We start from the raw sequence: 25,461 nt of genomic DNA on the forward strand, positions 1-25,461 counted from the left end.
AAAATAAAATCTGTCATCAACAAATAATTATTTCTTACAAAACCACGTGCCACAATTACTATATGAAATACTTTGTACAAGCTCCCTTTGCCTTTAAAACAGCACTCATGTAACATCCAATAACGTTGGAGAGTACAGAGCAAGGAATCTGAGACCATTCCTCTTTACTGAATCTCTCCAGATAATCCAGGGTCATTGGTCCTCTATTATACACTTTACTCTTCAGCTCAGCCCACAGGTTCTCAAATGGGGTTTAGGTCAGGGGACTGAAATGGCCATGACAGAAACTTGATTTTGTGCTCAGTGAACCATTTCTGTGTTGATTTGGACATATGTTTAGGGTCATTGTCCTGCTGGAAGTTCCAATGAAAACACAGTTTTAGTTTCCTGACAGAGGCAGCCAGATTCGGATTTAAAACTTCCTGGTATTTCATGGAGTTCATGATGCCATGTACCCTAACAAGGGTCCCAGGGCCTTTGGAGGAAAAACAACCCCACAACATCACGGAACCTCCACCATATTTAACAGTGGAGTTCAGGTAATCTTCAGTATAGCCATCTGTCTGTTTACGCTAAACCCACCGTGTTTGTGTGTTTGTTGCCAAAAAGCTACATTTTTGTTTAATCTGACCAAAGCATTCTGTTCCAGTCAAAGTTCCAATAGCATTTAGCACATTCCAGGCGCTTAGGTTTGTGGTGTATTGACAGGAGCAGCTTTTCCCCCCTAAATATTCTAAATATTTAGTTGGCATGGAGGTGGTTTTGGTGACCCCAAGAAGCTGCTCTCCTGTGTAAATCTCCAACAGTGATCTCTGTCGATTTTTTTTACTCTTTTACCATCCTCCTCACTGTGTGTGGCGTAAAATGTACTTTCTAACAGTAGATATAGGCATTTTCAGGTGAGTAGCTATTTTCTATAGCCATTTCTTAATTTAAGAAGCTCAACACACTTTTTCCTCATTTGATTCATGTGTTCTCTTATCTTTCCCATGTTGATGTATGAATAAGGGAATATGGCCTCTGTGTCACCTCATATTTATACCCCAGTGAAACAGGAAGTCATGGATTACTGCTTGAAAGTGGATGGATTACTGCTACTCTACTCAACTTAAAAAAGTAAAATCTATATGGAAAAATATGCTTTTAGTGTAAACCACCAAATACAATATTACACTAAACCACCACAAACAGTATAACAGTAAACCACCACATACAGTATTACACGAAACCGCCACATACAGTATTACTGTAGGCTATAACACCAACTACATGATTACACTAAACCACCACATAAAGTACAATATTACACTAAACCACCAAGTACACTATTACAATAAACCACCACGTACAGTATTATACTAAACCACAACCTACAGTATTACACTGCAATGCTTCAGCCATGCTATACTGGCCATGTACATCAATACCTGATAGAGTCTCATTTATACATTCACTGGTATCCAACTAAGAGTAAAAGTAAATATATATTTAAACAAGGTATATGGTTTGATTATGATATACCACAGATTTCAGCCAATCAGCATTCAGTGCTCGAACCACTCATTACCAGCAGCAATGCTACACATCTGGACAAAAGGTGTCACCTAATGTCACCTAAAGTCACCTAATGTCACCTGCATTACGAGGCTGGTTGTGAATTCAATAGAGAAAAGGTCCATCTCTAACACAATAGATGAGCTGATTGATGGGCTCGTCTGAAAGGACTGGCAGAACAAAACCAGATCCCCCATTCCAATTCCATCTGAGGAGATGAGTTTTGTCAGTTGTCAAATCTGAGCGGGCGGGAGGAGGAGAGTGAGTGAGGCAGAGAGGTGGAGGGAGACGTAAAGACAAAGAAAGACAAAGAGAGCGAAAGAGAACAGTGAGATTGTCTCCTCGCGGACGGCCCGGCAGGAAATAAGTGATACAACGTACCACAGTGAGCAGCGCAGGAGATGGACAGTCGCCCTAATGTCAAGTGAACGGCGACAGAGAGAAGCTCCTCCAGACAGAGCTACACTGCTGTGCGCGTCGATAACTGATTGTAGAATATAAATCTTGACGTGGATTAAGACTCCACCAGTCCACATGTGCCGCTGATGTAAATGTGGCCATGATTATTAAATGACTCCGCTCCTTGTGAGGCAGAGAATAACTGACAGGAACGATAAGGCTGACGTTCCAAATGGCACCCTAGTCCTGATCAAGTGCACTCGCTTTGGGCAGCCGTGTGGGGCCGTAGGGGGACCCCGCGAGGGGACGAGTACGCCACTTATCTAGGAGAAGGCTGTGGATATCCCTCCGTGCTGCTAGCTGCAGACAGGTGTAGTTGCTATGAAACAATTTATGTGATTTGTTGTCTGTAATGGCATTTTAAATCCTTTTGTTCGAGCAGCCACCTCCCGGGAGGGAGAGACGAGGGGGGGGGGGGCAGTCAGAAGTAATTTATCAACATCTCTGTTGGATCTCACAGCGTGCATGTCAGTCCCGAACATCCCAGTAATAATAACGCAAAAACATGCTGGACTGTGTTCCACATTATACTATTTAGGAAGTAGGGTTTCATTAGTAGGGAATAGGGCGTGATTAGGGACGGCACAGCAGCAGGTTAGTGTGTGAGTGGCAGGCGACGGTGCGCTCGGTTGTCTTGCGGTCTGCTGATGGCCCGGAGGGGACGCCGCTGTTTATTGGAACAAAAACACCTCCCTCAGTAGAATAGCAAACAATACTCCTAACAAAGACCTGGAAGATCTGAACTCTGCTTGTCAGTCAGTCAGTCAGTCATCAGTTCAGCAAGTAACCCAGCCACACAGGAAGTCAGCAAGCCAGTCAGACAGCAAACCAGCCTGACAGGGATTTAAGTAAGTCAATCAACCACTAATTTAGTTTGCTCTCCAGTCAGTTATTCCACTCTTGACAAAGGCTCTAAATCCACACATTGTGACTCTTTGTTCGGTGTGGTCACTGATGTTTATAATCCATACAAATTATGTTGTCAACATGATTGCGAAAAAATAGATTTGGGAAAAAAGCTGTTTGAACTAGAGACAGATATTAACATTTAGCAACAAAATGACAGACCGGTTTGTGTATGTGTGTGTCTTTGTATTTAGTTGGGGTAATCAGATCTCTGTCTGTGACCCCTTGAACTACTGAATGCTCTGTTTACCTTCTGGTTCAAAGTAGGGCTTAGCATTCCTTTGTCAGGAGGCTCATTGTCCTTGGTAACTTATGGAGCAAGCACATTTCACAGGAACAATCCTGCCTCCGGATCCTCCATTCATTGACGGCCAATCTATCTCCATCCACGAGAGAAATCTATTGAAACAGGAAGCTTTTAGAGAGCTGATGCCGATTGGTCGCTATTCGTCTCTTAGAGGGGAAACCAGTTAAATCAACAACACCAGGCGAGATCATGTTTCACCCTTTGATGTGACACCTCAATGAACACCCACACCGTCGCCTCAGTAAATACCGGGCCACAAAAACAAACCCCTTTCCATCAACTTATTGACACACTTGTAGAGGGGAAACCGCTCGTAGTGGTCCCTGTTACCGTGGTCCCTGTTACCGTGGTCCCTGTTACCGTGGTCCCTGTTACCGTGGTCCCTGTTACCGTGGTCCCTGTTACCGTGGTCCCTGTTACCGTGGTCCCTGTTACAGTGCTTACCACCTCGTGTTGCACTCGCAACCTGATGGGTCATTTGCGAAGTCTGTGTTTTATTTTCTCTCTGTTCGCGTTGGCACCTTTCCTTGACACCTCATACGAAATCGAGTATGTCGGGGTAGCTTTGAAGTTTAATGACGAAACTGCACGTCAATATTTGGTTCCGTACAAAGCCATAATATTAAAGAACAATAGCTAACTAAACTTTGAGGTGTTATGATTTCACTGTATGGCAAAGCACTCATTATATTGCATGATGATTGGTCGACAGAAATACATCCTAACTCAACACACACAGCATTTCTACAGAACAAAGAAACCCACACAGTAGTTCCACATCCTTCCTTGGCAACAGTGCCCTTGGTTACAGGGTCTCCTAACCTGTCTGATCCTGGAGGATCCGGCACGCATCCACAATGACACACCATTCCCTATATCGTGCACTTCTTTCGAACGAGACCCTAAATGGGGGGATAGGGTTTAATTTGGGGCGCATGTTGATGTTACGCACAGATCAGCATTCTAAAGCCAGGCTTGCTGACACAGTTTACGTCTCTAACCTGATCAATGGCCGGCTGAGCCGTCAACTCTGCATGTAGGAGACAGAGCAGGCCGTCAACTCTGCATGTGGGAGACAGAGCAGGCCGTCAACTCTGCATGTAGGAGACAGAGCAGGCCGTCAACTCTGCATGTAGGAGACAGAGCAGGCCGTCAACTCTGCATGTGGGAGACAGAGCAGGCCGTCAACTCTGCATGTAGGAGACAGAGCAGGCCGTCAACTCTGCATGTAGGAGACAGAGCAGGCCGTCAACTCTGCATGTAGGAGACAGAGCAGGCCGTCAACTCTGCATGTAGGAGACAGAGCAGGCCGTCAACTCTGCATGTAGGAGACAGAGCAGGCCGTCAACTCTGCATGTAGGAGACAGAGCAGGCCGTCAACTCTGCATGTAGGAGACAGAGCAGGCCGTCAACTCTGCATGTAGGAGACACCAAGACAGGAGTCTCAACCTCTTAGAAGTCCCCTTGGATGACGAGCAGAGAAGAACCGTGGAGGGAGCTGAATCAGGGGAACTGAATCAGAACGATGGGGACAGTTGAACTGGTGAGAACTAAATTAGAACTAAATTAGAACTAAATCAGAACCCCGGAAACAGTCGAGACAGGGGACATCTTATATGGGACCCACTCTGGGTGCGCTACTTCTAACGGGCTCGCAAGGCTCTGCTGAAAAGTACCAAGTACAGGTACCTTTTGGGATGCAGGTGTGCATTCCTTCTGTTCCTGTGCTTTGTCCACAATGGAACAGACACTAATGTGTCCTGAGAAAGCTGTAGGAGACAGGGGAAGGAGAGACCGTAAGAGAGACGGGGGCGCTCTTTGGGAGGTTAAACCCCCCTCTGGAACACACAGGCTCAGGTGCTCCAGAAACGTAGCGACACGCTGAGACCCGTTGAATTGATGGTGGAACAGGTGAGTTCCCCCCAGCCCCCCCCCCCCCACACACACACACACACACTCTCATACACACCCACACACACACCCCTTCTCATCCTCTGACTTTCTCCCTAATGTTCTCTATAATTCCCACTCATGTTTTTCTATCTCACCTCCTCCCTCTGTCTATCTTTTTACCTCTTTCTCTACCTTCCAACTCCCCTCTCATCCATCCTTCTGCACGCCATTGGTCAGAGGTACATAGTGTCCCATCAGGGTTTAACTCTGGTCAGAGGTACATAGTGTCCCATCAGGGTTTAACTCTGGTCAGAGGTACATAGTGTCCCATCAGGGTTTAACTCTGGTCAGAGGTACATAGTGTTCCATCAGGGTTTAACTCTGGTCAGAGGTACATAATGTCCAATCAGGGTTTAACTCTGGTCAGAGGTACATAATGTCCAATCAGGGTTTAACTCTGGTCAGAGGTACATAGTGTCCCATCAGGGTTTAGCTCTGGTCAGAGGTACATAGTGTGCAATCATGGTTTAACTCTGGTCAGAGGTACATAGTGTCCCATCAAGGTTTAACTCTGGTCAGAGGTACATAGTGTTCCATCAGGGTTTAACTCTGGTCAGAGGTACATAGTGTCCCATCAGGGTTTAACTCTGGTCAGAGGTACATAGTGTCCAATCAGGGTTTAACTCTGGTCAGAGGTACATAGTGTGCAATCAGGGTTTAACTTTAGTCAGAGGTACATAGTATCCCATCAGGGTTTAACTCTGGTCAGAGGTACATAGTGTGCAATCATGGTTTAACTCTGGTCAGAGGTACATAGTGTCCCATCAGGGTTTAACTCTGGTCAGAGGTACATAGTGTTCCATCAGGGTTTAACTCTGGTCAGAGGTACATAGTGTTCCATCAGGGATTAAAGCAAGTGGGTCCATCAGCTGTTTCCCACCATCAGAGGGTTTGGGCCTTTAGTTCTGCATCACAATTGCTGTCTCTGATTGGTTCTGCCGGTCCATGGAGGTTAAACCCAGCTGGACCATCAACATCATGCCAAGGCTCCTTCATCTGAAAGGGCATGACGGTGATAGCGCCTGTGTGTGTGTGTGTGTGTCTGTTACTGTGAGTGTGTGTGTCTGTGTATTTGTACAATGGCTCACGTTCCAACCAAAGGCGCCAAGCGATTCATTCAAGGGATTTCATCCAGTTGTTCGAAGGCCCCGTCTCATTTACAGAATGAAAAGCTTCAGTATATAATGGGCCTTTAGTAATCACATTATTTAGCGATAAAGTGTAGTCTACAAGCAAGCACTTCTGGGCCATAAAAACGGTGCATTATGGATCCTTGTTTATACAGTGAATAAATGTGAGTAGGTTTGGAGTGAATGGAATGTTTCTGGACTACCTCGAGGGCAATATTGTGTGATGGTAACAACTGAACAAATTACTCAACAACTGTTCTCCAATGAACTTATTAAAACGTAGTAACCATATCCTAGATTCAGTGTACTATTCAGTGTACTATTCAGTGTACAGTAATGCCCACACCATACGTTTAAATATGGGAGGAAACTAAATCGGCATACAACTCTGACTTGAAAAAAGTACTAACAACATTGATTATTCTCCACAGATTTCAAATGAACAATGTGTGCTTGCTTGCGTGTACAATTAGAATAAATTAGTCGACAGCAGTTAGGGACTGATGGAGAACAGACAGATGGGCTGGTTTATGTCAACGGTAAAACCCAGGGCTTCATGCAAAGTGACACTGTCGACACAAAGTCAGTGCAAATGCTCAAGATGACGTATCCGTCTGATTAAAGCCTCATTTTTCGGTTTGTTGAGATTTTTTTTTCAAGCTACTCCATTGCTTTGGAGGTATTGTGAATGTAGGTTATTTTAATAGGGTTAATTAGTAATGTTTCCCATCTCCTGAAATACGTCAGTTTTCGAGACAGGAGATTGCCATCAGACAGATTGGATATGTAAGGTATCTCTCTGGTCATATATTCTAACAACAAGGAGTGGTTTTTGGGAGTTATTCATGTTGGGGAAACGACCAAGTCTAGTGTAATTACATGGAAAAACAGCTCTACCAGGGCAAAAGCTGACAGTAATAGCATTTTGCAGAGTAGGAAGAAATGGCTCTGGAGCATCACTCGTTTCACAGTTAATGACAGTCCAAAGACAATGTTCTTCCCACCACCTTTCAGGATCAAGTGGAACGAAATTAAATCCTCAGGAGAAAGCCAAGTTTAATCGAAGTCCCAGGACTATGCCTCCAGACCACGCCCCAGGACCACACCTCCAGACCATGCCCCAGGACCATACCTTCAGACCACGCCCCAGGACCACACCTCCAGACCACGCTCCAGGATCTTGCCCCAGGATTTCACCTCATGTGGGCTGAGTCCAGAGTCTATTTAAACTTAGTCCAGCTATGATACCTGAAATCGTCAGGTATCATCTTGATCTGCAACACAACCAGGAGGACTTTGGACAGGGACAGCAACTGGTCTTTCAGGCCTGGTACTCCTCAGGTGTGGGCCAGGACCAGGGAGGGCATCCCAGTGGCGATGCAAGCCCACCTGGCAAGACAGCAAGGGTGGAGAGTATCAAGCCTTTCTGGTCACCTTCACTCCCCTGGGTCAGACTAAACTTAATCATAGACCATGCTGTAGAGATGAGTCTTTAGTAGACACTTGAAAGTTTGCACTGAGTTTGCATTTCTAACCTTAATTGGCAAATCATTCCACAGTAGTTGAGCTCTATGAGAGAACGCCCTGCCTCCGTCTGTTTGTTTAGAAATTCTAGGTACAATTAAAAGGCCTGGATTTTGCGATCTAATGTTACGTGTAGGTATGTATTAGTGTTCCATCAAAGTTCAATAATTTCAGCGAGGTTGGTAGGAGCAAGTCTATGTATTGATTTATAGGTTAACAATAAAACCTTAAAATCAGCCATAACCCTAACAGGCTGCCAATGTAAAGAGGCTAGTACTGGAGTAATATATGTGTTCAAATATTTGTATTCTAGTTAAGATTCTAGCAGCCGTGTGCAGCACTAATTAAAGTTTATTTATTGATTTGTCTGAGTAGAGCATTGCAGTAATCTAATCTAGAAGTAACAAAAGCATGGATTAGTTTTTCTGCATCAGTTTTTGATAGAAAGTTTCAGATTTTTGCAATGTTTTCGAAGATAAAAATAAGCAACTCTTGAGACGTATTTTATATGTTCATCAAAGGAGAGGTCAGGGTCAAGGGTAACGCCAAGGTTTCTTACAGTTTTTTGGGATACAACCATGCAGCCGTCCAGGTTCACAATGAGATCTGTCCACAAAGCTCTTTTGTTTCATGGTTCCTAAAATGAGCATTTCTGTTTTTCTTGAGTTTAAAAGCAAGAAGTTCTCTGTCATCCACTTCCTAATATCTGAAACGCATGCTTCCAAAGTAGCTAATTTTGGGGCTTCTGCATGCTTCATTGAAATATATAACTGTGTGTCATCAGCGTAACAGTGAAAATGCACATTGTGATTTCGGATTACATCGCCCAGAGGGAGCATATATAGTGAGAACAATAATGGGCCCAGAACCGAGCCTTGAGGAACACCAAAGCATACCTTTGACTTGTCAGAGGATATGCCATCCACACTAACAAACAGATATATTTCAGATAAATACGATTTAAACCAGGCTAGAACATGTCCACGTAGCCCAATATGGGTTTCTAGTCTCTCTAAGAGAAGGGAGTGATCAATAGTGTCAAAAGCAGCACTAAGATCAAGAAGCAGCAGGATGGATGCGGATGGATGCGGAACCTTTGTCTGAGGCCATTAGAAGGTCATGTGTTACCTTCACGAGTTCAGTCTCGGTACTATGATGGGGTCTGGAACCGGATTGGAGCATTTCATAAATGTTATTTGTCTTCAGGAAGGCATACAGTTGTTGGGAAAAAAACATTTCTAAGATTTTTGAGAGGAAGGGAGGTTCGATATTGGCCTATAATTGTTTAATATGTCAGGATCCAGATTTTTTTTTTTTAGAAGAGGCTTGATTGCCGATACGGGATCAAAAAATTCAAGTGTCCCCATTGACACCTGGTCAGGGAGGTTCAGGACATTCTCAGGACAACGGACATTTTGGAGACTATAACTATTTAAGGAGGAGTCAGTTATTTTTCTTCTAATGGTGATGATCTTTAGATCAAAGTAGTTCATGTATTCATTACAGCTAAAGTGAAGACCCACTTCACTTGTTGAGCGTTACTTTTTTGTTAACTTTGCAACTGTATGAAAGTTTTTTTTTCTCCAATCAGGTTGGAGAAATATGCTGATCGAGCAGTTGCTGATCCAATTTTTGCTCCAATCTAGTATTGTCTGTGTACCAGGGAGCAAGTTTCTTGTTGCGTATTTCTTTTGGTTTTAGTGGTGCAACCGTAACTAAAGTATTTCGCAGTGTTGAGTTTATATCCTCAATTTGATCGTTTGCGGATTTATTTACTCTGTCGTTGATGAGCGAACTTGTAAGAATATCAATAAATCTATTTGTAGTCAGACAATTTATAGTACGGCTTTTGAAACTCATTGTTTGCAGTGCAGGTGGATTTTTTTTTTTAACGGTAAATGTAATAAGACAGTGATCCGATATTCCAGAATTTTGGGGGGACGTTTTTATATCTACAATATCTATTTCGCATAACAGGACAAAATCTAAGGTATGCAGTGTGTTGGACCTGAGGCATGTTGGATAAAACCCATCGAGTCAATTATGGCTTCAAAGGCTTTTTGAAGAGGGTCATTGGACTTTTACATATGAATATTGAAATTGCCAAAAATGTGAATACTATCTGCCATGACTACAAGGTTAGACAAGAATTATGGAACTTATTGAGGAACATTGTGTATGGCCCGGGGGGCCTGTAAATTGTAGCTATGTAAAACGATTTATCAGCCTGGTTAACTTTCATAAGTAAATGAGGCCAGGAGGAGAGGCCTCATTTATGGCAGTGAATTCATCAGGCTTTAGCCACATTTCACACAAGCCAATAACATCTAGTTTATGATCAGTGATTAAATCATTTACTGCAACTGCCTTTGGAGCGAGGGATCGAACATTTAGGAGTCCCATTTTGAGATGCGAGGTGATACAGTCATTTTTATTTGTGACCGAGATGGAGGAAGGCTTTATCTTAATAAGGTTGCTATTGTTAGCACTACCTTGTTTAACTTTTCTCAGTGGTAATAGGTAAAACTGTACTAACTACTCTGGCTATGCTATCGACAGATTCCACTATGCTAGCAGGCTGGCTAACAGCCTGCAGCCTGACCTGAACCCTATCTCATGGTGAGGCTATAGGAGTGAGACTCCTGTCAATGTTCCTAGATAAAAGAAGAGCACCACTCCAGCTAGGATGGAGTCCGTCGCTCCTCAGCAGATCAGGCCTGGCCCTATTTCTGGGAGAGTCCCAAAAAGAGAGATGTTATCTGCAAACTCTACCTCCTGCGAAGGGCAGAACTCCATTTAAGCCAGCGATTGAGTTGCCCAAGTCTGCTGTTGAGCTTGTCACCACCCCTAGCTGGGAGGGGGCCAGAGACAATTACTCGATGCCGACACATCTTTCTAGCTAGTTTACACGCTGATGCTACGTTCTGCTTTGTAACCTCTGACTGTTTCATCCTAACGTCATTGGTGCCAAAGTGAATAACAATATCTATACTCTCTATACTTGCCAGTGTTAGACTTCGCTAGCACCAACCGCAGATTTGTGGCAACGTCGGTGGCTCTGCCCCCGGTAAACAGTGTACGATCACCGGCTGATTGTTTAGTCTAATACTGCGGGTAATGGAATCGCAGATGAATAAAGTTTTCAGTTTTTCCGGTCCACTGGTAGAAAATGTTTGCAGATCATTCCCCTCCGAAGACGGCTTGGGCCTTGACTCCGACTCCAGTGGGGAAAACCTGTTAAAAATCTCAGTTGTCTCTAGCAGCGACTAAGGTTTAAATGGTCGTTGGCGTTTCTTCTCAGTGACCAAGAGAAAGTTCTTGGCCGGCAAAAGTAATGCTACTTAGCTTCAAGGGTGAGTAGTTCTGTTAATTATGTCCAAATAGAGTCCCGGTGTAGAAAAGTTGGGTAAAAGGTCAACAGATAAAAATACTGAGTTGGTAAACTTACAGTAGAATTTAACCAATTAGTTTATATAAAGTTAATTAGAAAAAGTTGGGCAGGTAGCCAGGTAGGTAACAGTAAGCAGCGTAGAGCTGATGTGATTGATTAATAAGCACTTTGTGACAAATGCTGATTTAACAAAAAGTGCAAATGCCATCCATCTTCTTCCGCTTATCTGGGGCCAGGTTGTGGGGGCAGCAGTCTAAGTAGAGATGCCCAGACTTCCCTCTCCCTAGACACTTCCTCTAGCTCTTCCGGGGGACACAGAGGCGTTCCCAGGCCAGCCGGGAGACATAGTCCCTCCAGCGTGTCCTAGGTCTTCCTCGGGGTCTCCTCCCGGTGGGACGGGCCCGGAACACCTTCCCGGGAAGGCGTCCAGGAGGCATCCGGAACAGATGCCCAAGCCACCTCAGCTGACCCCTCTCGATGTGGAGGAGCAGCGGCTCTACTCTGAGCTCCTCCCTGGTGACCGAGCTTCTCACCCTATCTCTAAGGGATCGCCCAGCCACCCTGCGGAGAAAGCTCATTTCGGCCGCCTGTATCCGGATCTTGTCCTTTCGGTCATGACCCTAAGCTCATGACCATAGGTGAGAGTAGGGACGTAGATTGCCTGGTAAATCGAGAGCTTCGCCTTGCGGCTCAGCTCTTTCTTCACCACAACAGACCGATACATCGACCGCATTACTGCAGAAGCTGCACCGATCCGTCTGTCAATCTCCCATTCCATCCTTCCCTCACTCGTGAACAAGACCCCTAGATACTTAAACTTCTCCACTTGAGGCAGAAACTCTCCACCAACCTGAAGTGGGCAAGCCACCCTTTTCCAACTGAGGTGAAGAAGTGCAAATGATTAATTAAATGTCTACAATAAATAAAATTAATGTCATAAATTAACTGCAGTTGCTATTTTGTAACAGTAAATTATTATAATATTTTATAACCAGGATAAGTTGCGCCTGTCCTCTAAGTGACATGCTGTGTTGAATACATTCCTCAAGAGCTATCATTATTGACATCATACAGAGCATCAATGATGTCATAGATCATTGGTGACATCATATGAGACATCGTTCAAATCATTAGCACACTCCTTCAGGAGCCAAAGTTAAACAGTCCATGCTTTATTTATTCAAATCTGATTCTCTGTAGTCTGTTTAGTTTGTTTCTTTCAACCACTTTTCCTCAGTTTCTACATGATCAAGTCATTGCTGTGAGTCTTTTATATATTTTTTTCTTTTCTCTCTTATCAACGCTTTCTTTTCTTCTGTTTGCAGTACATATCAAAGAAACAAGGATTTGTTGTTGGAAACGTGAGCGCGAGATTCTGCCAGCGTCGCTGAAGGGGAGAATGATTCATTTTTGTCTCTCTGAGTCTGAGGCTGATTCTAATTTTCATTTTCTTTTGAATAACTCTGTAATTGTTTCAGAGTATAAGCCAAATGATGATGTCTCCTATAAATTGCCAGTGGCTACATAATATCCAAGCTGTGTTGGGATCCATCCATATTGGATTTAGAGACACAACATTCACAGATTTTCTGTGGTGACAAAAAGGTCACATACTGAACAATAACATTAAAATATTGCACACGTTTGAGAGTACAGTAATTCAGTTTTTATATGATAAGATCATCCGTGTTTGGGAAAACTTGAATAATATGTTTATCACTGATTTATTACTCACTTGAATAATATATATATATACACATTTCTGAATTAATACAAAAGTATATAAAAAATTATCATTATAATTCATATAATATACAATTGTGCTTATGAGTTTGCATACCCTGACAGAAATTGTGAAATTCTGGTATTGATTTTGAAAATATGACTGATCATGCAAAAAAAATGTTTTTATTTAAGGATAGTGATTATATGAAGCCATTTATTACCACATAGTTGTTTGGCTCCTTTTTAAATCAGAATAATAACAGAAATCACCCAAATGGCCCTGATCAATGTTTGGCCTTGTTAGAGAAGGTGACACACATAGGTAAAAATGGCAATTAAAGGTGAATTTCCCTTTTTAAATTGCAATTAGTGTCTGTGTATGAATAGTCAATGAGTTTCTTAGATCTCATGTGGATGCATTGAGCAGGCTAGATACTGAGCCTTGGGGAGCAGAAAATAACTGTCAAAAGATTTGTAACAAGGTAATGGAACTTTATAGATAAAGATGGAAAAGGATATAAAAAGATATCCAAAGCCTTGCAAATGCCAGTACTGTTCTATCACTTATTAAGAAGTGGAAAATTCTGGGATTTCTTGATACCAAACCATGGTCAGGTAGACCAGGAAAGATTTCAGCCAAAACTGCCAGAAGAATTGTTTGGGATACAAAGAAAAACTCACAAGTTACCTCAGGAGAAATACAGGCTGCTCTGGAAAAAGACGGTGTGGTTGTTTCAAGGAGCACAATACGACGATACTTGAACAAAAATGAGCTGCATGGTCGAGTTGCCAGAAAGAAGCCTTTACTGCGCCAATGCCACAGTATTGTGCCACAGTATTGTGCCAAAAGCACAATAAGCCCGGCAACACCTTGACACGAATTACAGCTTCTGGCACACCGTAATTTGTCACAACCATAAGCACTATGTTTGGAGAGGGGTCAACAAGGTCTATAGTGAACAGAATACCATCCCCACTGTGAAGCATGATGGTAGCTCACTGATGTTTTGGAGGGGTTTGAGCTATATATATATATATATATATATATATATATATATATATATATATATATATATATATATATATATATATATATATATATATATATATACAAAGACACACACACACACACACACACACACACACACACACACACACACACACACACGGGGGAGAATAGGTATTTGATACACTACCAAGTTTTCCTACTTACAAAGCATGTAGAGGTCTGTCATTTTTATTATAGGTACACTTCAACTGTGAGTGATGGAATCTAAAACAAAAATCCAGAAAATCACATTGTATTGTAATTAATTTGCATTTTATTGCATCACATAAGTATTTGATACATCAGAAAAGCCGAATATTTTTTTGGGGCTATCGCTGGGCAATACGGACTTTCAGCTCCCTCCAAATCTTTTTTATTGGGTTCAGGTCTGGAGACTGGCTAGGCCACTCCAGGACCTTCAGATGCTTCTTACGGAGCCACTCCTTAGTTGCCCTGGCTGTGTGTTTCGGTTCGTTGTCATGCTGGAAGACCCAGCCATGACCCATCTTCAATGCTCTTACTGATGTTTCCACCTCCATGCTTCACGGTTGGGATGGTGTTCTTGGGGTTGTACTCATCCTTCTTCTTCCTCCAAACATGGCGAGTGGAGTTTAGACCAAGCTGCTTGCTTATTGTCCTGTAGCCCATCCTCGCCTTGTGCAGGTCTACAATTTGGTATAGGATCAAATACTTATGTCATGCAATAAAATGCAAATTCATTATTTAAAAATCACACAGTGTGATTTTCTGAATGTGATTCCGTCTCTCACAGTTGATAAAAATTACAGACCTCTACATACTTTGTAAGTAGGAAAACCAGCAAAATCTGCAGTGTATCAAATATTTGTTCTCCCCACTGTGTATATATATATATTTATATATATATATATATTTTTTTATATATATATATATAATATAATTTATTATAAAATGTTATTATTTAATTGTTTCTGATTTAATATACTGCACAATTTAGCATACAGTACATTCCAAAATTTGCTTTCACGGAGTATCAACTCAGAAATGTGGAGACTTATTCTACTTTTAGTGTGTCATTTCCTTTCACATTGATAATAGTAATACAAAATCCTCTTAAAGGTATCATGGGCTACAGTGTGTAGATGAGTGCAGTCACAATGAACGAGGTACCTGAAAAAGTATCTTCCAATCAGTGGCTCAGATGCATGCTTTGTTTCCCAGGACCAGCAGGTATGTTTACAGAGCCTTTGGTAGGCTTAGAACACACTTTCCATTTTGCCTTTTAAGGTCTGGAATCACGCTTGAGAAATGACAGTTAAATGCTGTGCTTGGTCATACAATCAGCTATGGACAATTTATAGTTCAGCTTGAAAAGTACATGCATGTAACCCAGGACATAAAAATCTATTCATTTACTGACCTTTCCTGGGATTCCTGTCACACCTGTGGCACTGCCGTGCACTATCTCAGACCGTTTTGCCAGATCTTACTCTTTTTGGGGTTCAGTAATGAAATATATGAATATATTAAATATATGCTCATGGCCTAATAAGATTAACATGTGTGCAAGACTTGCCTACTTTAAAATGTATGTAGGAGTTTTTCTTTCAGCAAACCCTTCTGTTTGGTTCATGAAGCCAAAAACTGTCTTCACGTGTTTAACATAAGAGCTAAACGTTCCGTCATGTTTTCATTTATTACTGTTGTCAATGTGCTGTAAGCCTCAGATGTACACATTTAAACAGAGCGTTGAGCAAAATACACACGTCAAATGAACGATTTGCAGACTTAATAAGATATATGGACATGAAGGTTAGGTTTTAAAAGATGTGGCGACACAGGCTTTAAAAGAGTGGCAATGCAACAGTTCATGCCAGTTTTAAAGTATAGCCTGTACAGAACACAATGCAAAATTACAAAGACAACACTCACTAGCGCTGATTTTGAAAGACCTTCACAAGTGTCCTCCTGATATTGTTCTAATCTTCTCCTGTAGTGGATGACCTGTTCACAACCAGACCACATTTAACCATCTGCACCTTCCTAAGCATCTGGGCACAGTCAGAATAAGGCTTATATCAGGACAAAGGACATGGCAGCACTGGGTAAAACTCTGATACAGTGCAACGGGAATGAAGTACATTAGAGGACGTCTAAACAGACAACTGGATGTCACTTAGTTCTAGAACGTACATGGGTTTATTACCTCGGGCACATTGTTCTGTTCCATTCTGCCGGAACGCAACACATACGGAACGAGAAGCGAGCTAATATCCTCCCATGTCACCAAACCCAATCTGCCATCAAAGGCCAGACGATGTGGCACAAAGGTCCTTTTAGTGGACGGACAGGAGCAGCTGACTGGGGAGCCAAGCCCGGAGAATAATGAGCCCCCCCAGACGTCTGCACTCTGCACCACCAGGCTGTGCGGATCAGTCGGCCCATCTACACCCATCGCAGATGGTAGGCATTCAGTTAAAGCTAGTGCGCTACACAGAGAATAGTTTGCCACTTGGGACACAAAATGGGCCTTACCCTCCATGTTTTTCTTCCCCACCACATTATGTCTCCCTTGGTAACACTCTGGGTTCCAAGGTTCTGGAGAGTGGTGAACTGGCCTAATAATTGCTTTTTGCAGGAGTTTGATGGTAGTTTCAATTCATTTCCACACATAGTGTTTAGTAAATGGTGGTTTGGGGAGCTGTCTTCAACAGTGATGTCAAGTCATATCTGCAGAAATCCATCCCGTTCTTAAACAACCTTGTTTTCTTTCTCCACTGAATGTTTTCTCTGATGACCTGTCCATAGAACAACCAATAAGACCTGTAATCAGTGACCTTGCAGTTGGTATAACATTTTACTATACATGTTAGTTTTGTCTGTTTTTTAAGGGCTTGTTTAAATTCAGCTACATGGACTTGAGAAGCTAGATTATTTTGTTACAGTGGATATGAAAAGTCTACACATCCCTTTTAAAATGCCAGGTTTTTGTGATTTCAAAGAATGAGACAAAGAGAAATCATGTCAGAACTTTTTCCACTTTTAATGTGACCTATAATGTGAACAATTCAATTGAAAAACAAACTCTTCGAGGGGGAAAAATGAAAAATAAAACCCCTACAATAACCTGGTTAATAACCTATATGGTCTCTTAGAGTTATGTCATATTGTCACACAATGGCATGTGGGTAATGTGTTGGTTATCTGACACCCAAGTCAATATATTTTAATTCCATTTGTCTGAACTTTTTGTAGTTATTCTGACTGAATTCGTCCACTTGATTATTAGGTCTACAACATTATTTAATGCTTTATATATTAGAATTTATTCGAATGTATTAAAAAGCACAATATTTTATTTGTCATACTTGAAACATATCCGAGTGAGGAAGAATGATTTAGAACACAGTAGATGTATGATGGTCTCCCTCAGGTCCGCGCCAGCAGCACCCCCTCCGGGTCAACGCTACGATACAAAATGTGTCGACTTATGTGTTCATAGACCCTTTTTGTGTTAGTAAACAGTGATGACCTATTTTCTGGGCGGAGCCGAACTGGTGGCAGAAAGTGACAGTAGCCTCTTTGCAACATATAGGAATATGGATCATCCATACGACTCTTCCAATTATTAAGTAAAGGTCATATCACAGATATCATATTACCGTACAGGGGCCGATCTGTGGGTCTTTTTACAAAGGCACTGACAAGTTTCGCAAACAGTCCCTGACCAGCCATGTCGATAGCAAACAGCACCTGGTCTGCATGACAGTCAAGCGGGTGGCTGACAATCCGTCTTTAGGGCCCTTGATCCTGCTGGTCAGGAATTTAAATGCAGATGCCCATTGGGTGATCGCACGACTTATAACCACCACATACCTAAGACAGGCTGGGGGTTCGCCTGTTTCCCGTGGATGAATGAGTCAGTGTTTTGTTTAAAAGTGAAATGTTCTGGTGATTGTGATCTTTTTATCATTGTTTATAATTAGAAATTTGATTAAAGCTTTTTTTATATATCCAGAAAGCACTTCAGAACTAATTAAACAGGTTAAGTAACAAAAGTATCTGGTTACATTTTGTAACGCTGATAAATCAACAACATTTGGAAGGAGGGACAGTAAAAATGTTTTGGGAGCCACTAAGTTTCAAACCCACTGGCCCCACTGAAAATGTTAACTTTGAGCTCTGTCATATATCCCATTCATTCATTAAATGCTTGCATACGTAAGCTAAACTGTCTTACTATGAGCTGTTTGGTTTGTTTCTATTGTAATTCTCCTTGCATGCTAGCTAATGTTGCTAACGTTGATCCATGGTGTTTACCAATGTGAAATACCCTACTGAGAATGCCAGCTATGTGGTTGCTGCTGTTACTAATGTATCGTTATTATTTTAACTACATCATTGATTTTGCCTGTGTGTGATAAACAGTGGACAAAACCTTGAAAATGAGCACTGCAGAGACGAGATGATTTCATCATTAGTCAGTCTGTTTAATGGCTTGCAACCATCAACGTCTTCATTTAGCCTCAAAGGGTGGCTTGGACAATCGTATTCCATAAAAATTAAGGCCATCTTTCTTGCATTTGTATTCTGACATTCAATGGTAACACCCCCCCCCTTTAATCCGAGGATCTTACCCGTTTTCCTACACTTGTTCCCACAGCTTTCTACCACCACCAGACTGGGCTGTTGGAGACGTCACCTTCCGAGGTAGCATGTGCCACATTGTTAAGAGAGGATTCTCCATTGTTCCTACCTGTTTGTAACACTTGTTTACATGTATATTTGTTCTGATTAAATACACGCCCCAGCCCCTGGAGTTTTCCAAGTGTGACAACGATTCCATCTGAACTGCATCGACTGTTTGCGCAGTGGGGGGGGGCACACATAGCTTGAATTTCCTGTGATTGAAGGCGACAATCCTACATGGTCCATTTCTAAAACGCTGATCAATCCAGCCTTTTGTTCTTTCTCTCGTAATGCGAACAACCCTAAACCGATTTAGACCACTGAAAGGCGTAAGAGGGTGATGAACATTGCAGTGTTTCAAGTGGAATATTGTACTGATAGACGGAACTGAAAGGAAGGCAGAGTTGGGTTCGTCTCTGAAAGTTTGCTGTTTGAATCTACAAGCACAATAAATGAACATAAAAGGGTTTACAATCAAAGGGCTCATTTAAGTTGTTCTGCAGAAGAGCCTCTGCTAAATGACTGAAATGTAAAAGTGAATTAGATACATTTTCACATAAGAATGAGGTTAACAGACGAAGGACCCAGTCAGGTTTTGGACAGTTGTTAAGTGTGGAAAAACAGGGACTTTTGAACGATGACATCAGTATAAGTTTGAACGAGGAGAATTACAAACGGCAACATCGACCAGTGGACAAAAACTATTTTGCTACAGTGATCATGCACCACCATCATTCATGTAATTTGGAATAAATATAATCTGATAGATTTGATTTACATGAATAACATGTTAAGTAGATAGATAAGCCAGTATGTTGTCACACATTAACAAGTGAAAAGGAGCTGGTAAATATATACAATTTAAAAGCAGAATCCTAAAGCATTCCCATGTAGTACACTAGACAAAGCATTTGTGGAACGATTGAATCAAGTGCAATAACACACATTCAATTTCCTAACCATTAAGTGAGGAAACAGAAGGGAAAAAAACAACAACATTGACTATTGAAATCATTTAATGCTTTTTAAAACAAATACAAGTTACTTCACTGGGTCATCACATATGAACAAGAGTTTCATTTTTTTCATCAATAGCTGTAATAACACCCTCAGAAATATTGTACATTCACATGGCTGCATACAGACACGTTTTCTCTCTATTTAAATTTAGTTGCAGTGTATTATTTACAGAGTCAACCAACCAAATGCATCGACCCAGCGACAATAATAGCTGATATCTGCAGCATATCAAAACCTCGCTGTAAGGGTTGCTAAAATTCTGGTAACTTTCCCAGGATTACCAGGTTTCCCAAAGAATCCCTATAGAAGGATTTCTCGAATCAGGAGGAACCAAGAGAAATATCTGGAAGCCGGGTGATTCTGCAGAAATGTAAGTTATACTACCTTTTGTCGTGGTAGTATCAGAGGGATGATAGCTGTAATAAGAATGATCTGTGAATATCAACTCAATCTAGCCATCAAAGTTTGCGGTGCATTTTTCCAGTAACTTAAAAAAAAAATCCAGGTCTTCCAGAAATACTGACTGGAGTTACCAGAATATTGCCACCCCAAGAATAGTTGCTCTCTAGTCTTTCAGTTTTTTTTGCAGTCAAAATAGGTTTATTATACATTGAACAGGCAAGGTTGCAGTTGTCCCTAAATAAAACCCATCTATAATCTCAATCTCAACCTCAATATTATATACATTATTTACAATGGAATGTTAAGCTGAAGCCTATAGACCAAAAGCTATTGTATCCAAAAGTAGATGAAGAAGGAGGGAATGAAACCGCTATCAATTATAGAAAAACAAAACACCTGGAACCCCCTCACCATATGAAATTCCAAAAAGAAGATAGACAATATTTTTCACAACAGCCACAATCTATGGATTCCATTAAAACAACAATGCCTTTGATTCTCACAGGTTGGTTGTGTCAAAGTTGAGTGTGGCAGTAGTTCCTTGATGCATCAAGATGTCAATTAAATGGTATGCTAATGACTTGGCCCAAAAACATTGACTTGTGCTTGAATAGAAACATAATTTGCCTTAGTTACAGAATTGCTTTGGGTACAGGGACAACGTTGTGTATTAGGGTTAATTATATCTAAAATCTCTGAATTACTGTGAAAATAATTCCAGCTTTTAAGTTTGTGCTTTTGCAGAAGTCATCCACCACGGAATGTGGACACATTTCCAACCCAGCAAATTTTCTCTCGATCTTTATATATTTCCAGTTTTATGAGCAATCAAAGTGCTGGAGAGTTAATGTGGAGAGAGTGTAGAGACTAAACTCAACTTTTTCTGTGATTTGATTAGAAATTACAGGAGTGGTTTCGTACATCAGAGACATGTGGGGCATTCCTCTTTAACTTTGAGGTAAAAAAATTAAATAAAACCTGCTCTTTATCGATCTACAATAAATCATGTAACTTTTTTTAAACATATATTTCAGAGCATGGACTGATGAAATAGGACTCGGACGGAGCAGCAACTTTCATTTTTACAAAACCTAATTTCTCACAAATTTCATAGGCACTGAACACTCAGCTAACATATGTTAAGAATAATAAAAATAAATCATGTATGGTCTCTTTCATTAAGCACTTTGCTGAAACTGTAATAACTGCAGCTGAATAAAATATAAAATACACATCTAACATAAAACAAATGCTTATTGATGGGAGGACACCATTCATTTCACTCGAGGTTTTGGTAGTGTCGACTTTAAGACGTTACGGTGATGTTTGTTAATCAGAACCAACTCATTTATCCCAAACCCAGAGAGAGCAGGCTAGACAGTAACAGGCTCAGCCCGTGTCTTCATTTCCCTGTCCGCCGAGAAACAGGCAACACCAAAGTGACGCTGTCCCAAATGGCATCCTCTTCCCCCGCATGGTGCTGTGGTCATGAGTGGAACAGGGTGCCATTTGGAAGGCAACCTTGATCGTTTGTCTTTAAAGAATGATGAAATCCTATAGTCAGCCACTGCCCACCATTACTCCCTCCTCCAAACAAACACTGGCAAGGAGTGAACCCCGCTCCTCCAAGCTAATCTGAGCCGTGAACACAAAGAGGGGTATTCTGGCTTGGTACAAAAAGCGGATCGTTAACAAAACACATGGATCCGCCCTCACGTAAAAGCACATGCATAAAATGTACTAAATCTTCGTACCAGTTTACAGTCAGCCAAGTGTATCTGCATTGACGTCTGTCACCTTCAGACAGATTTCCTACCCACATGTTGATCCAGGATTTGGATTGATTTTCCAAAATAATAATAATCTGTCGTAGCTTGTATGTTAGACCTCAAAGCTGTGAAGACAAAGAGTGATTTTTATTCATTGGACCTGGGTTCCTCTCATCAGGTACAGTGGGTTAAAAAAAGCCAAACAATACGGCAGCCCCTCTAAAGGAGGGCAGCATGCTCATCCATGTTTCTGATGCCGATTCGTTGGGCAAAAGGAACTCTGTTTTCCTTTCTCCCATTTGAGTGCATACAGAGATGCTGAAACATATGAAACAACAACAAAAACACATCAGTTAATGAAAAGAAAAGACAAAAAAAAACAACAACCAAACAACGGTTGACAAATCCAGTCAGACAATATACGGTATATGTCACAATATTTCTCCGTCTTTGAGTTTTTCTCTCTCTCTTTTGGCCAGAGAGACGCAAACACACATGAAGCATCATTGTCACTGTCCCAATGTCCACTGTCTCCCATTGGTGGATCCTGCAAGAAGTGTGGTGTGAGTGGAAAGTAGCAAGTACTGTAGGTCCTTTTTTTACACATTCATAAGATTACCAGAGATCCAAAGTCCCTATGCAAGCAGTGGATTTAAGTTGTACAGCACAAACCAGCCTTCTGTGGAAGTCCCAAGGCATACCCTCTAACACAACCTCGCAGAAACTAAAACATTTACAGCAGTAAAAACACCTGATTAGGATCCCCAAAAAACAAAACTAGACATTTCATTATATAGACTTTCAGGTATGCGGGTAAACCCTTTCTAGTTCAAGACATTTATTTTTTTTAATGGTCCTTTTCAGAGCAAGTACTACTGCCGGTATGTTGAAAATACTGGACCGCCATGCCGATGCCCCTAATGAAGGAAACATGCCGCATGAGGTGAACGTGTGACCAACTGAAATGTGGAATGCGCCACGACAGTAGCCTGTGTCTACTCCGCTTCCTCAGCCAAGCTAAAATGGCTGACAAGCTAAGATGGCCGCCGGCACGACACAGCATGTGAATCTAGGGCACAGGCAGGCACATTCTCCATGTACTGACGTCTCCTCGAGGCCTGTATGTACTATACCACCATGTCCATAAGGCTTGTTGTGTTGACACGTGCCCAGGGTCCCAGTGCAGGCTCAGCCGTGACGACTCCAGGGTTTTCAAATAAACACTGGCGATGTCTTTGGAAAGCAGCTAAAACCAACATGGTTTGTTTCTCCACTGAGTTGGGTGTGGGCGGAGGTCAAAATACATAGCAGTCTGTCATATATTATACTACTCTGTATAGTGGTGAAGTGTTGCTAGTCATTATTGGAGAAGAGGCCAGTACTGTGGTAAACGCTGTTGGTTTTAACTTGTAAGAGGCCAGTACTGTGGTGAATCTGACTAGTTATAACACGTAAGAGGCCAGTACTGTGGTGAATCTGGCTAGTTATAACACGTAAGAGGCCAGTACCGTGGTGAATCTGACTAGTTATAACACGTAAGAGGCCAGTACTGTGGTGAATCTGGCTAGTTATAACACGTAAGAGGCCAGTACCGTGGTGAATCTGACTAGTTATAACACGTAAGAGGCCAGTACCGTGGTGAATCTGACTAGTTATAACACGTAAGAGGCCAGTACTGTGGTGAATCTGGCTAGTTATAACACGTAAGAGGCCAGTACCGTGGTGAATCTGACTAGTTATAACATGCAAGAGGCCAGTACCGTGGTGAATCTTGCTAGTTATAACACGTAAGAGGCCAGTACCGTGGTGAATCTTGCTAGTTATAACACGTAAGAGGCCATTACCATGTTGAATGTTGCAAATTATTCTGGAGAAGCTACATATGTTGAGGAGTTGGAGCTGTCATTAGCAGACATCTTAGATTTTCTCTAAAAACACGTACCTCATACTATCTACACCCCCACCTGGTAACCAACAGGAAAACCTTCACCCCCTAGTTAACCAACATAACGTATAAAAAGCAAGTTATAAAAACAAAACCTTAAACAATAGTAGTAAGGACCATGGTGATGAGAATAGAAAAAACTAAAACAATGTATCATACAACCAGTGATGGACTTTCACAATGTGCTCTGCTAAAACCTCACCATGTTCCCCAAGTCTTTTTTTTTTTTTTTTTTTACACATTTAATACATTTATATATCATGAAAAAAAATACACAAAAAATGAATAATACACAAGTATTTTCCAAGCGACCAGTTCAGACTGTCTCAGTCTGGCCTTTAAAAGTCAATGGCGACTGGAGTCCGATGACACATCGTGTTTTGTTTTAATTGCAGTTTCATCTAATAGGATTCCGATACACCATGATGTAATGCTGTGGTCGACATGGCGATGTGTTGTTGCAAGCTCTTTTGTGGATGACTCTGCATTTTTCGAATGCGGTTTTAGTTGAATGGGTTCTGATGGCCTGGGGGGTTGGGTTTGGGTGGGGGGGGGTTCTAGACTAACTTGCAGAGGGATAGGGTGGAGGGATGGAGGGGTTGTGGCTAAACGGAGGGGTGGTGGTTTGTGATGGGGTTGTGGTGGTGGTGGTGGGCGGATGACAGGAGGAGGCGGGGCCGGCTGTTTTGCTGCGTGACCTCTCACACATACCACTCTTTCTTTGAAATGACAGAGCCGTCGGTCTGGGACACCATGTCGTCCGCTATCTCAGGCTCGGGGTCGTACTGGAAAGCGAGAGTCCGTTCATCGTAATCCCGGCTCTCTCCTTCGTCCACCGTGAAATAGGGCCTCTTCAGGTCCTCCGCGTCGCCGTCAAAATCGCGCTCGCTCGCCTCGAACCCGCCGCTCACGCCGATCTGGGCCGGTTTCTTCTCATCATCTGAGTCGTCTGGGTACTGGAGGTTCTTGGGGATGGGATGGTTGGCGGGCAGGCCGCCGGCCTTGCTGTACCCGTTCCCAAACACGTGTTTCTTGGTGCTGTAGTCGCCCTTGAAGGTGCGCTGGCGGCGGCGCAGGAACAGGAAGAGCAGCGTGGCGGCGGCCGCCAGCAGGACGACCCCGCCCACTGCACCCCCGATGACGGCGCCCGCATTGTGCTCGTCCTGCTTGACGTTGCGGTCCCAAGGTGACGGGTTGTTAGGGAATTCTGGGTAGGAAAAGACAGATGGAAGGGCTGTGTCAGTGCTCAGGTGGGAGGAGGAGGGGGGGGTTGTGCGGGTGCTCTTTTTTTGGGGGAGAGGGATGGGGGAGGTGGAAAGAGGTAAGGAAGACAGGGAGAAGGGGAGAGGAGGAAATGAGACGGGCCCCCCCCCGCCCCCCCCCCCCCCCCCCAAAAAAAAAAAACCAGATGCGCCCCGACGGCGGCACCCCCCCAACCCCCCCCGGCAAAGAAAACCTTAGTCATCGCCAGCCATGCGAGACTGCAACCAACAGTCAGCCCTGTCACACATCACACACCATCACCAAAGAGCCCTTCTACACAGCGGAGCGCCGTGGAAGCCTGTTAAAACAAAGACAGGCTCTTGTTGTTTCAGAGGTCAACACTGCTGGCGGCACTGATCCAAAATGACATGTGTGTGTAGAGTGTGTGTTCTGCTGG

General features: G+C 42.5%; 1 protein-coding gene across 6 annotated transcripts in view; it reads right to left on the reverse strand.

Annotated features, from left to right (window-relative positions):
* Positions 1–25,461, reverse strand: part of nectin1b (nectin cell adhesion molecule 1b) — a 262,236-nt gene that overhangs the window by 101,846 nt on the left and 134,929 nt on the right. The window contains exon 6 of one of the 6 annotated variants that reach the window (XM_010874226.5): positions 19,664–25,008. The exons of the other annotated variants lie outside the window; for them this stretch is intronic. Coding sequence (XP_010872528.1) covers positions 24,503–25,008 — 506 coding nt within the window. The 3' untranslated portion in view covers positions 19,664–24,502. Of the gene's footprint in view, positions 1–19,663; positions 25,009–25,461 lie in introns of those variants that run through there. 6 annotated transcript variants of the gene reach the window in all.

This window comes from Esox lucius, chromosome 1 (assembly GCF_011004845.1).
Source record: "Esox lucius isolate fEsoLuc1 chromosome 1, fEsoLuc1.pri, whole genome shotgun sequence".
NCBI lineage: Eukaryota > Metazoa > Chordata > Actinopteri > Esociformes > Esocidae > Esox > Esox lucius.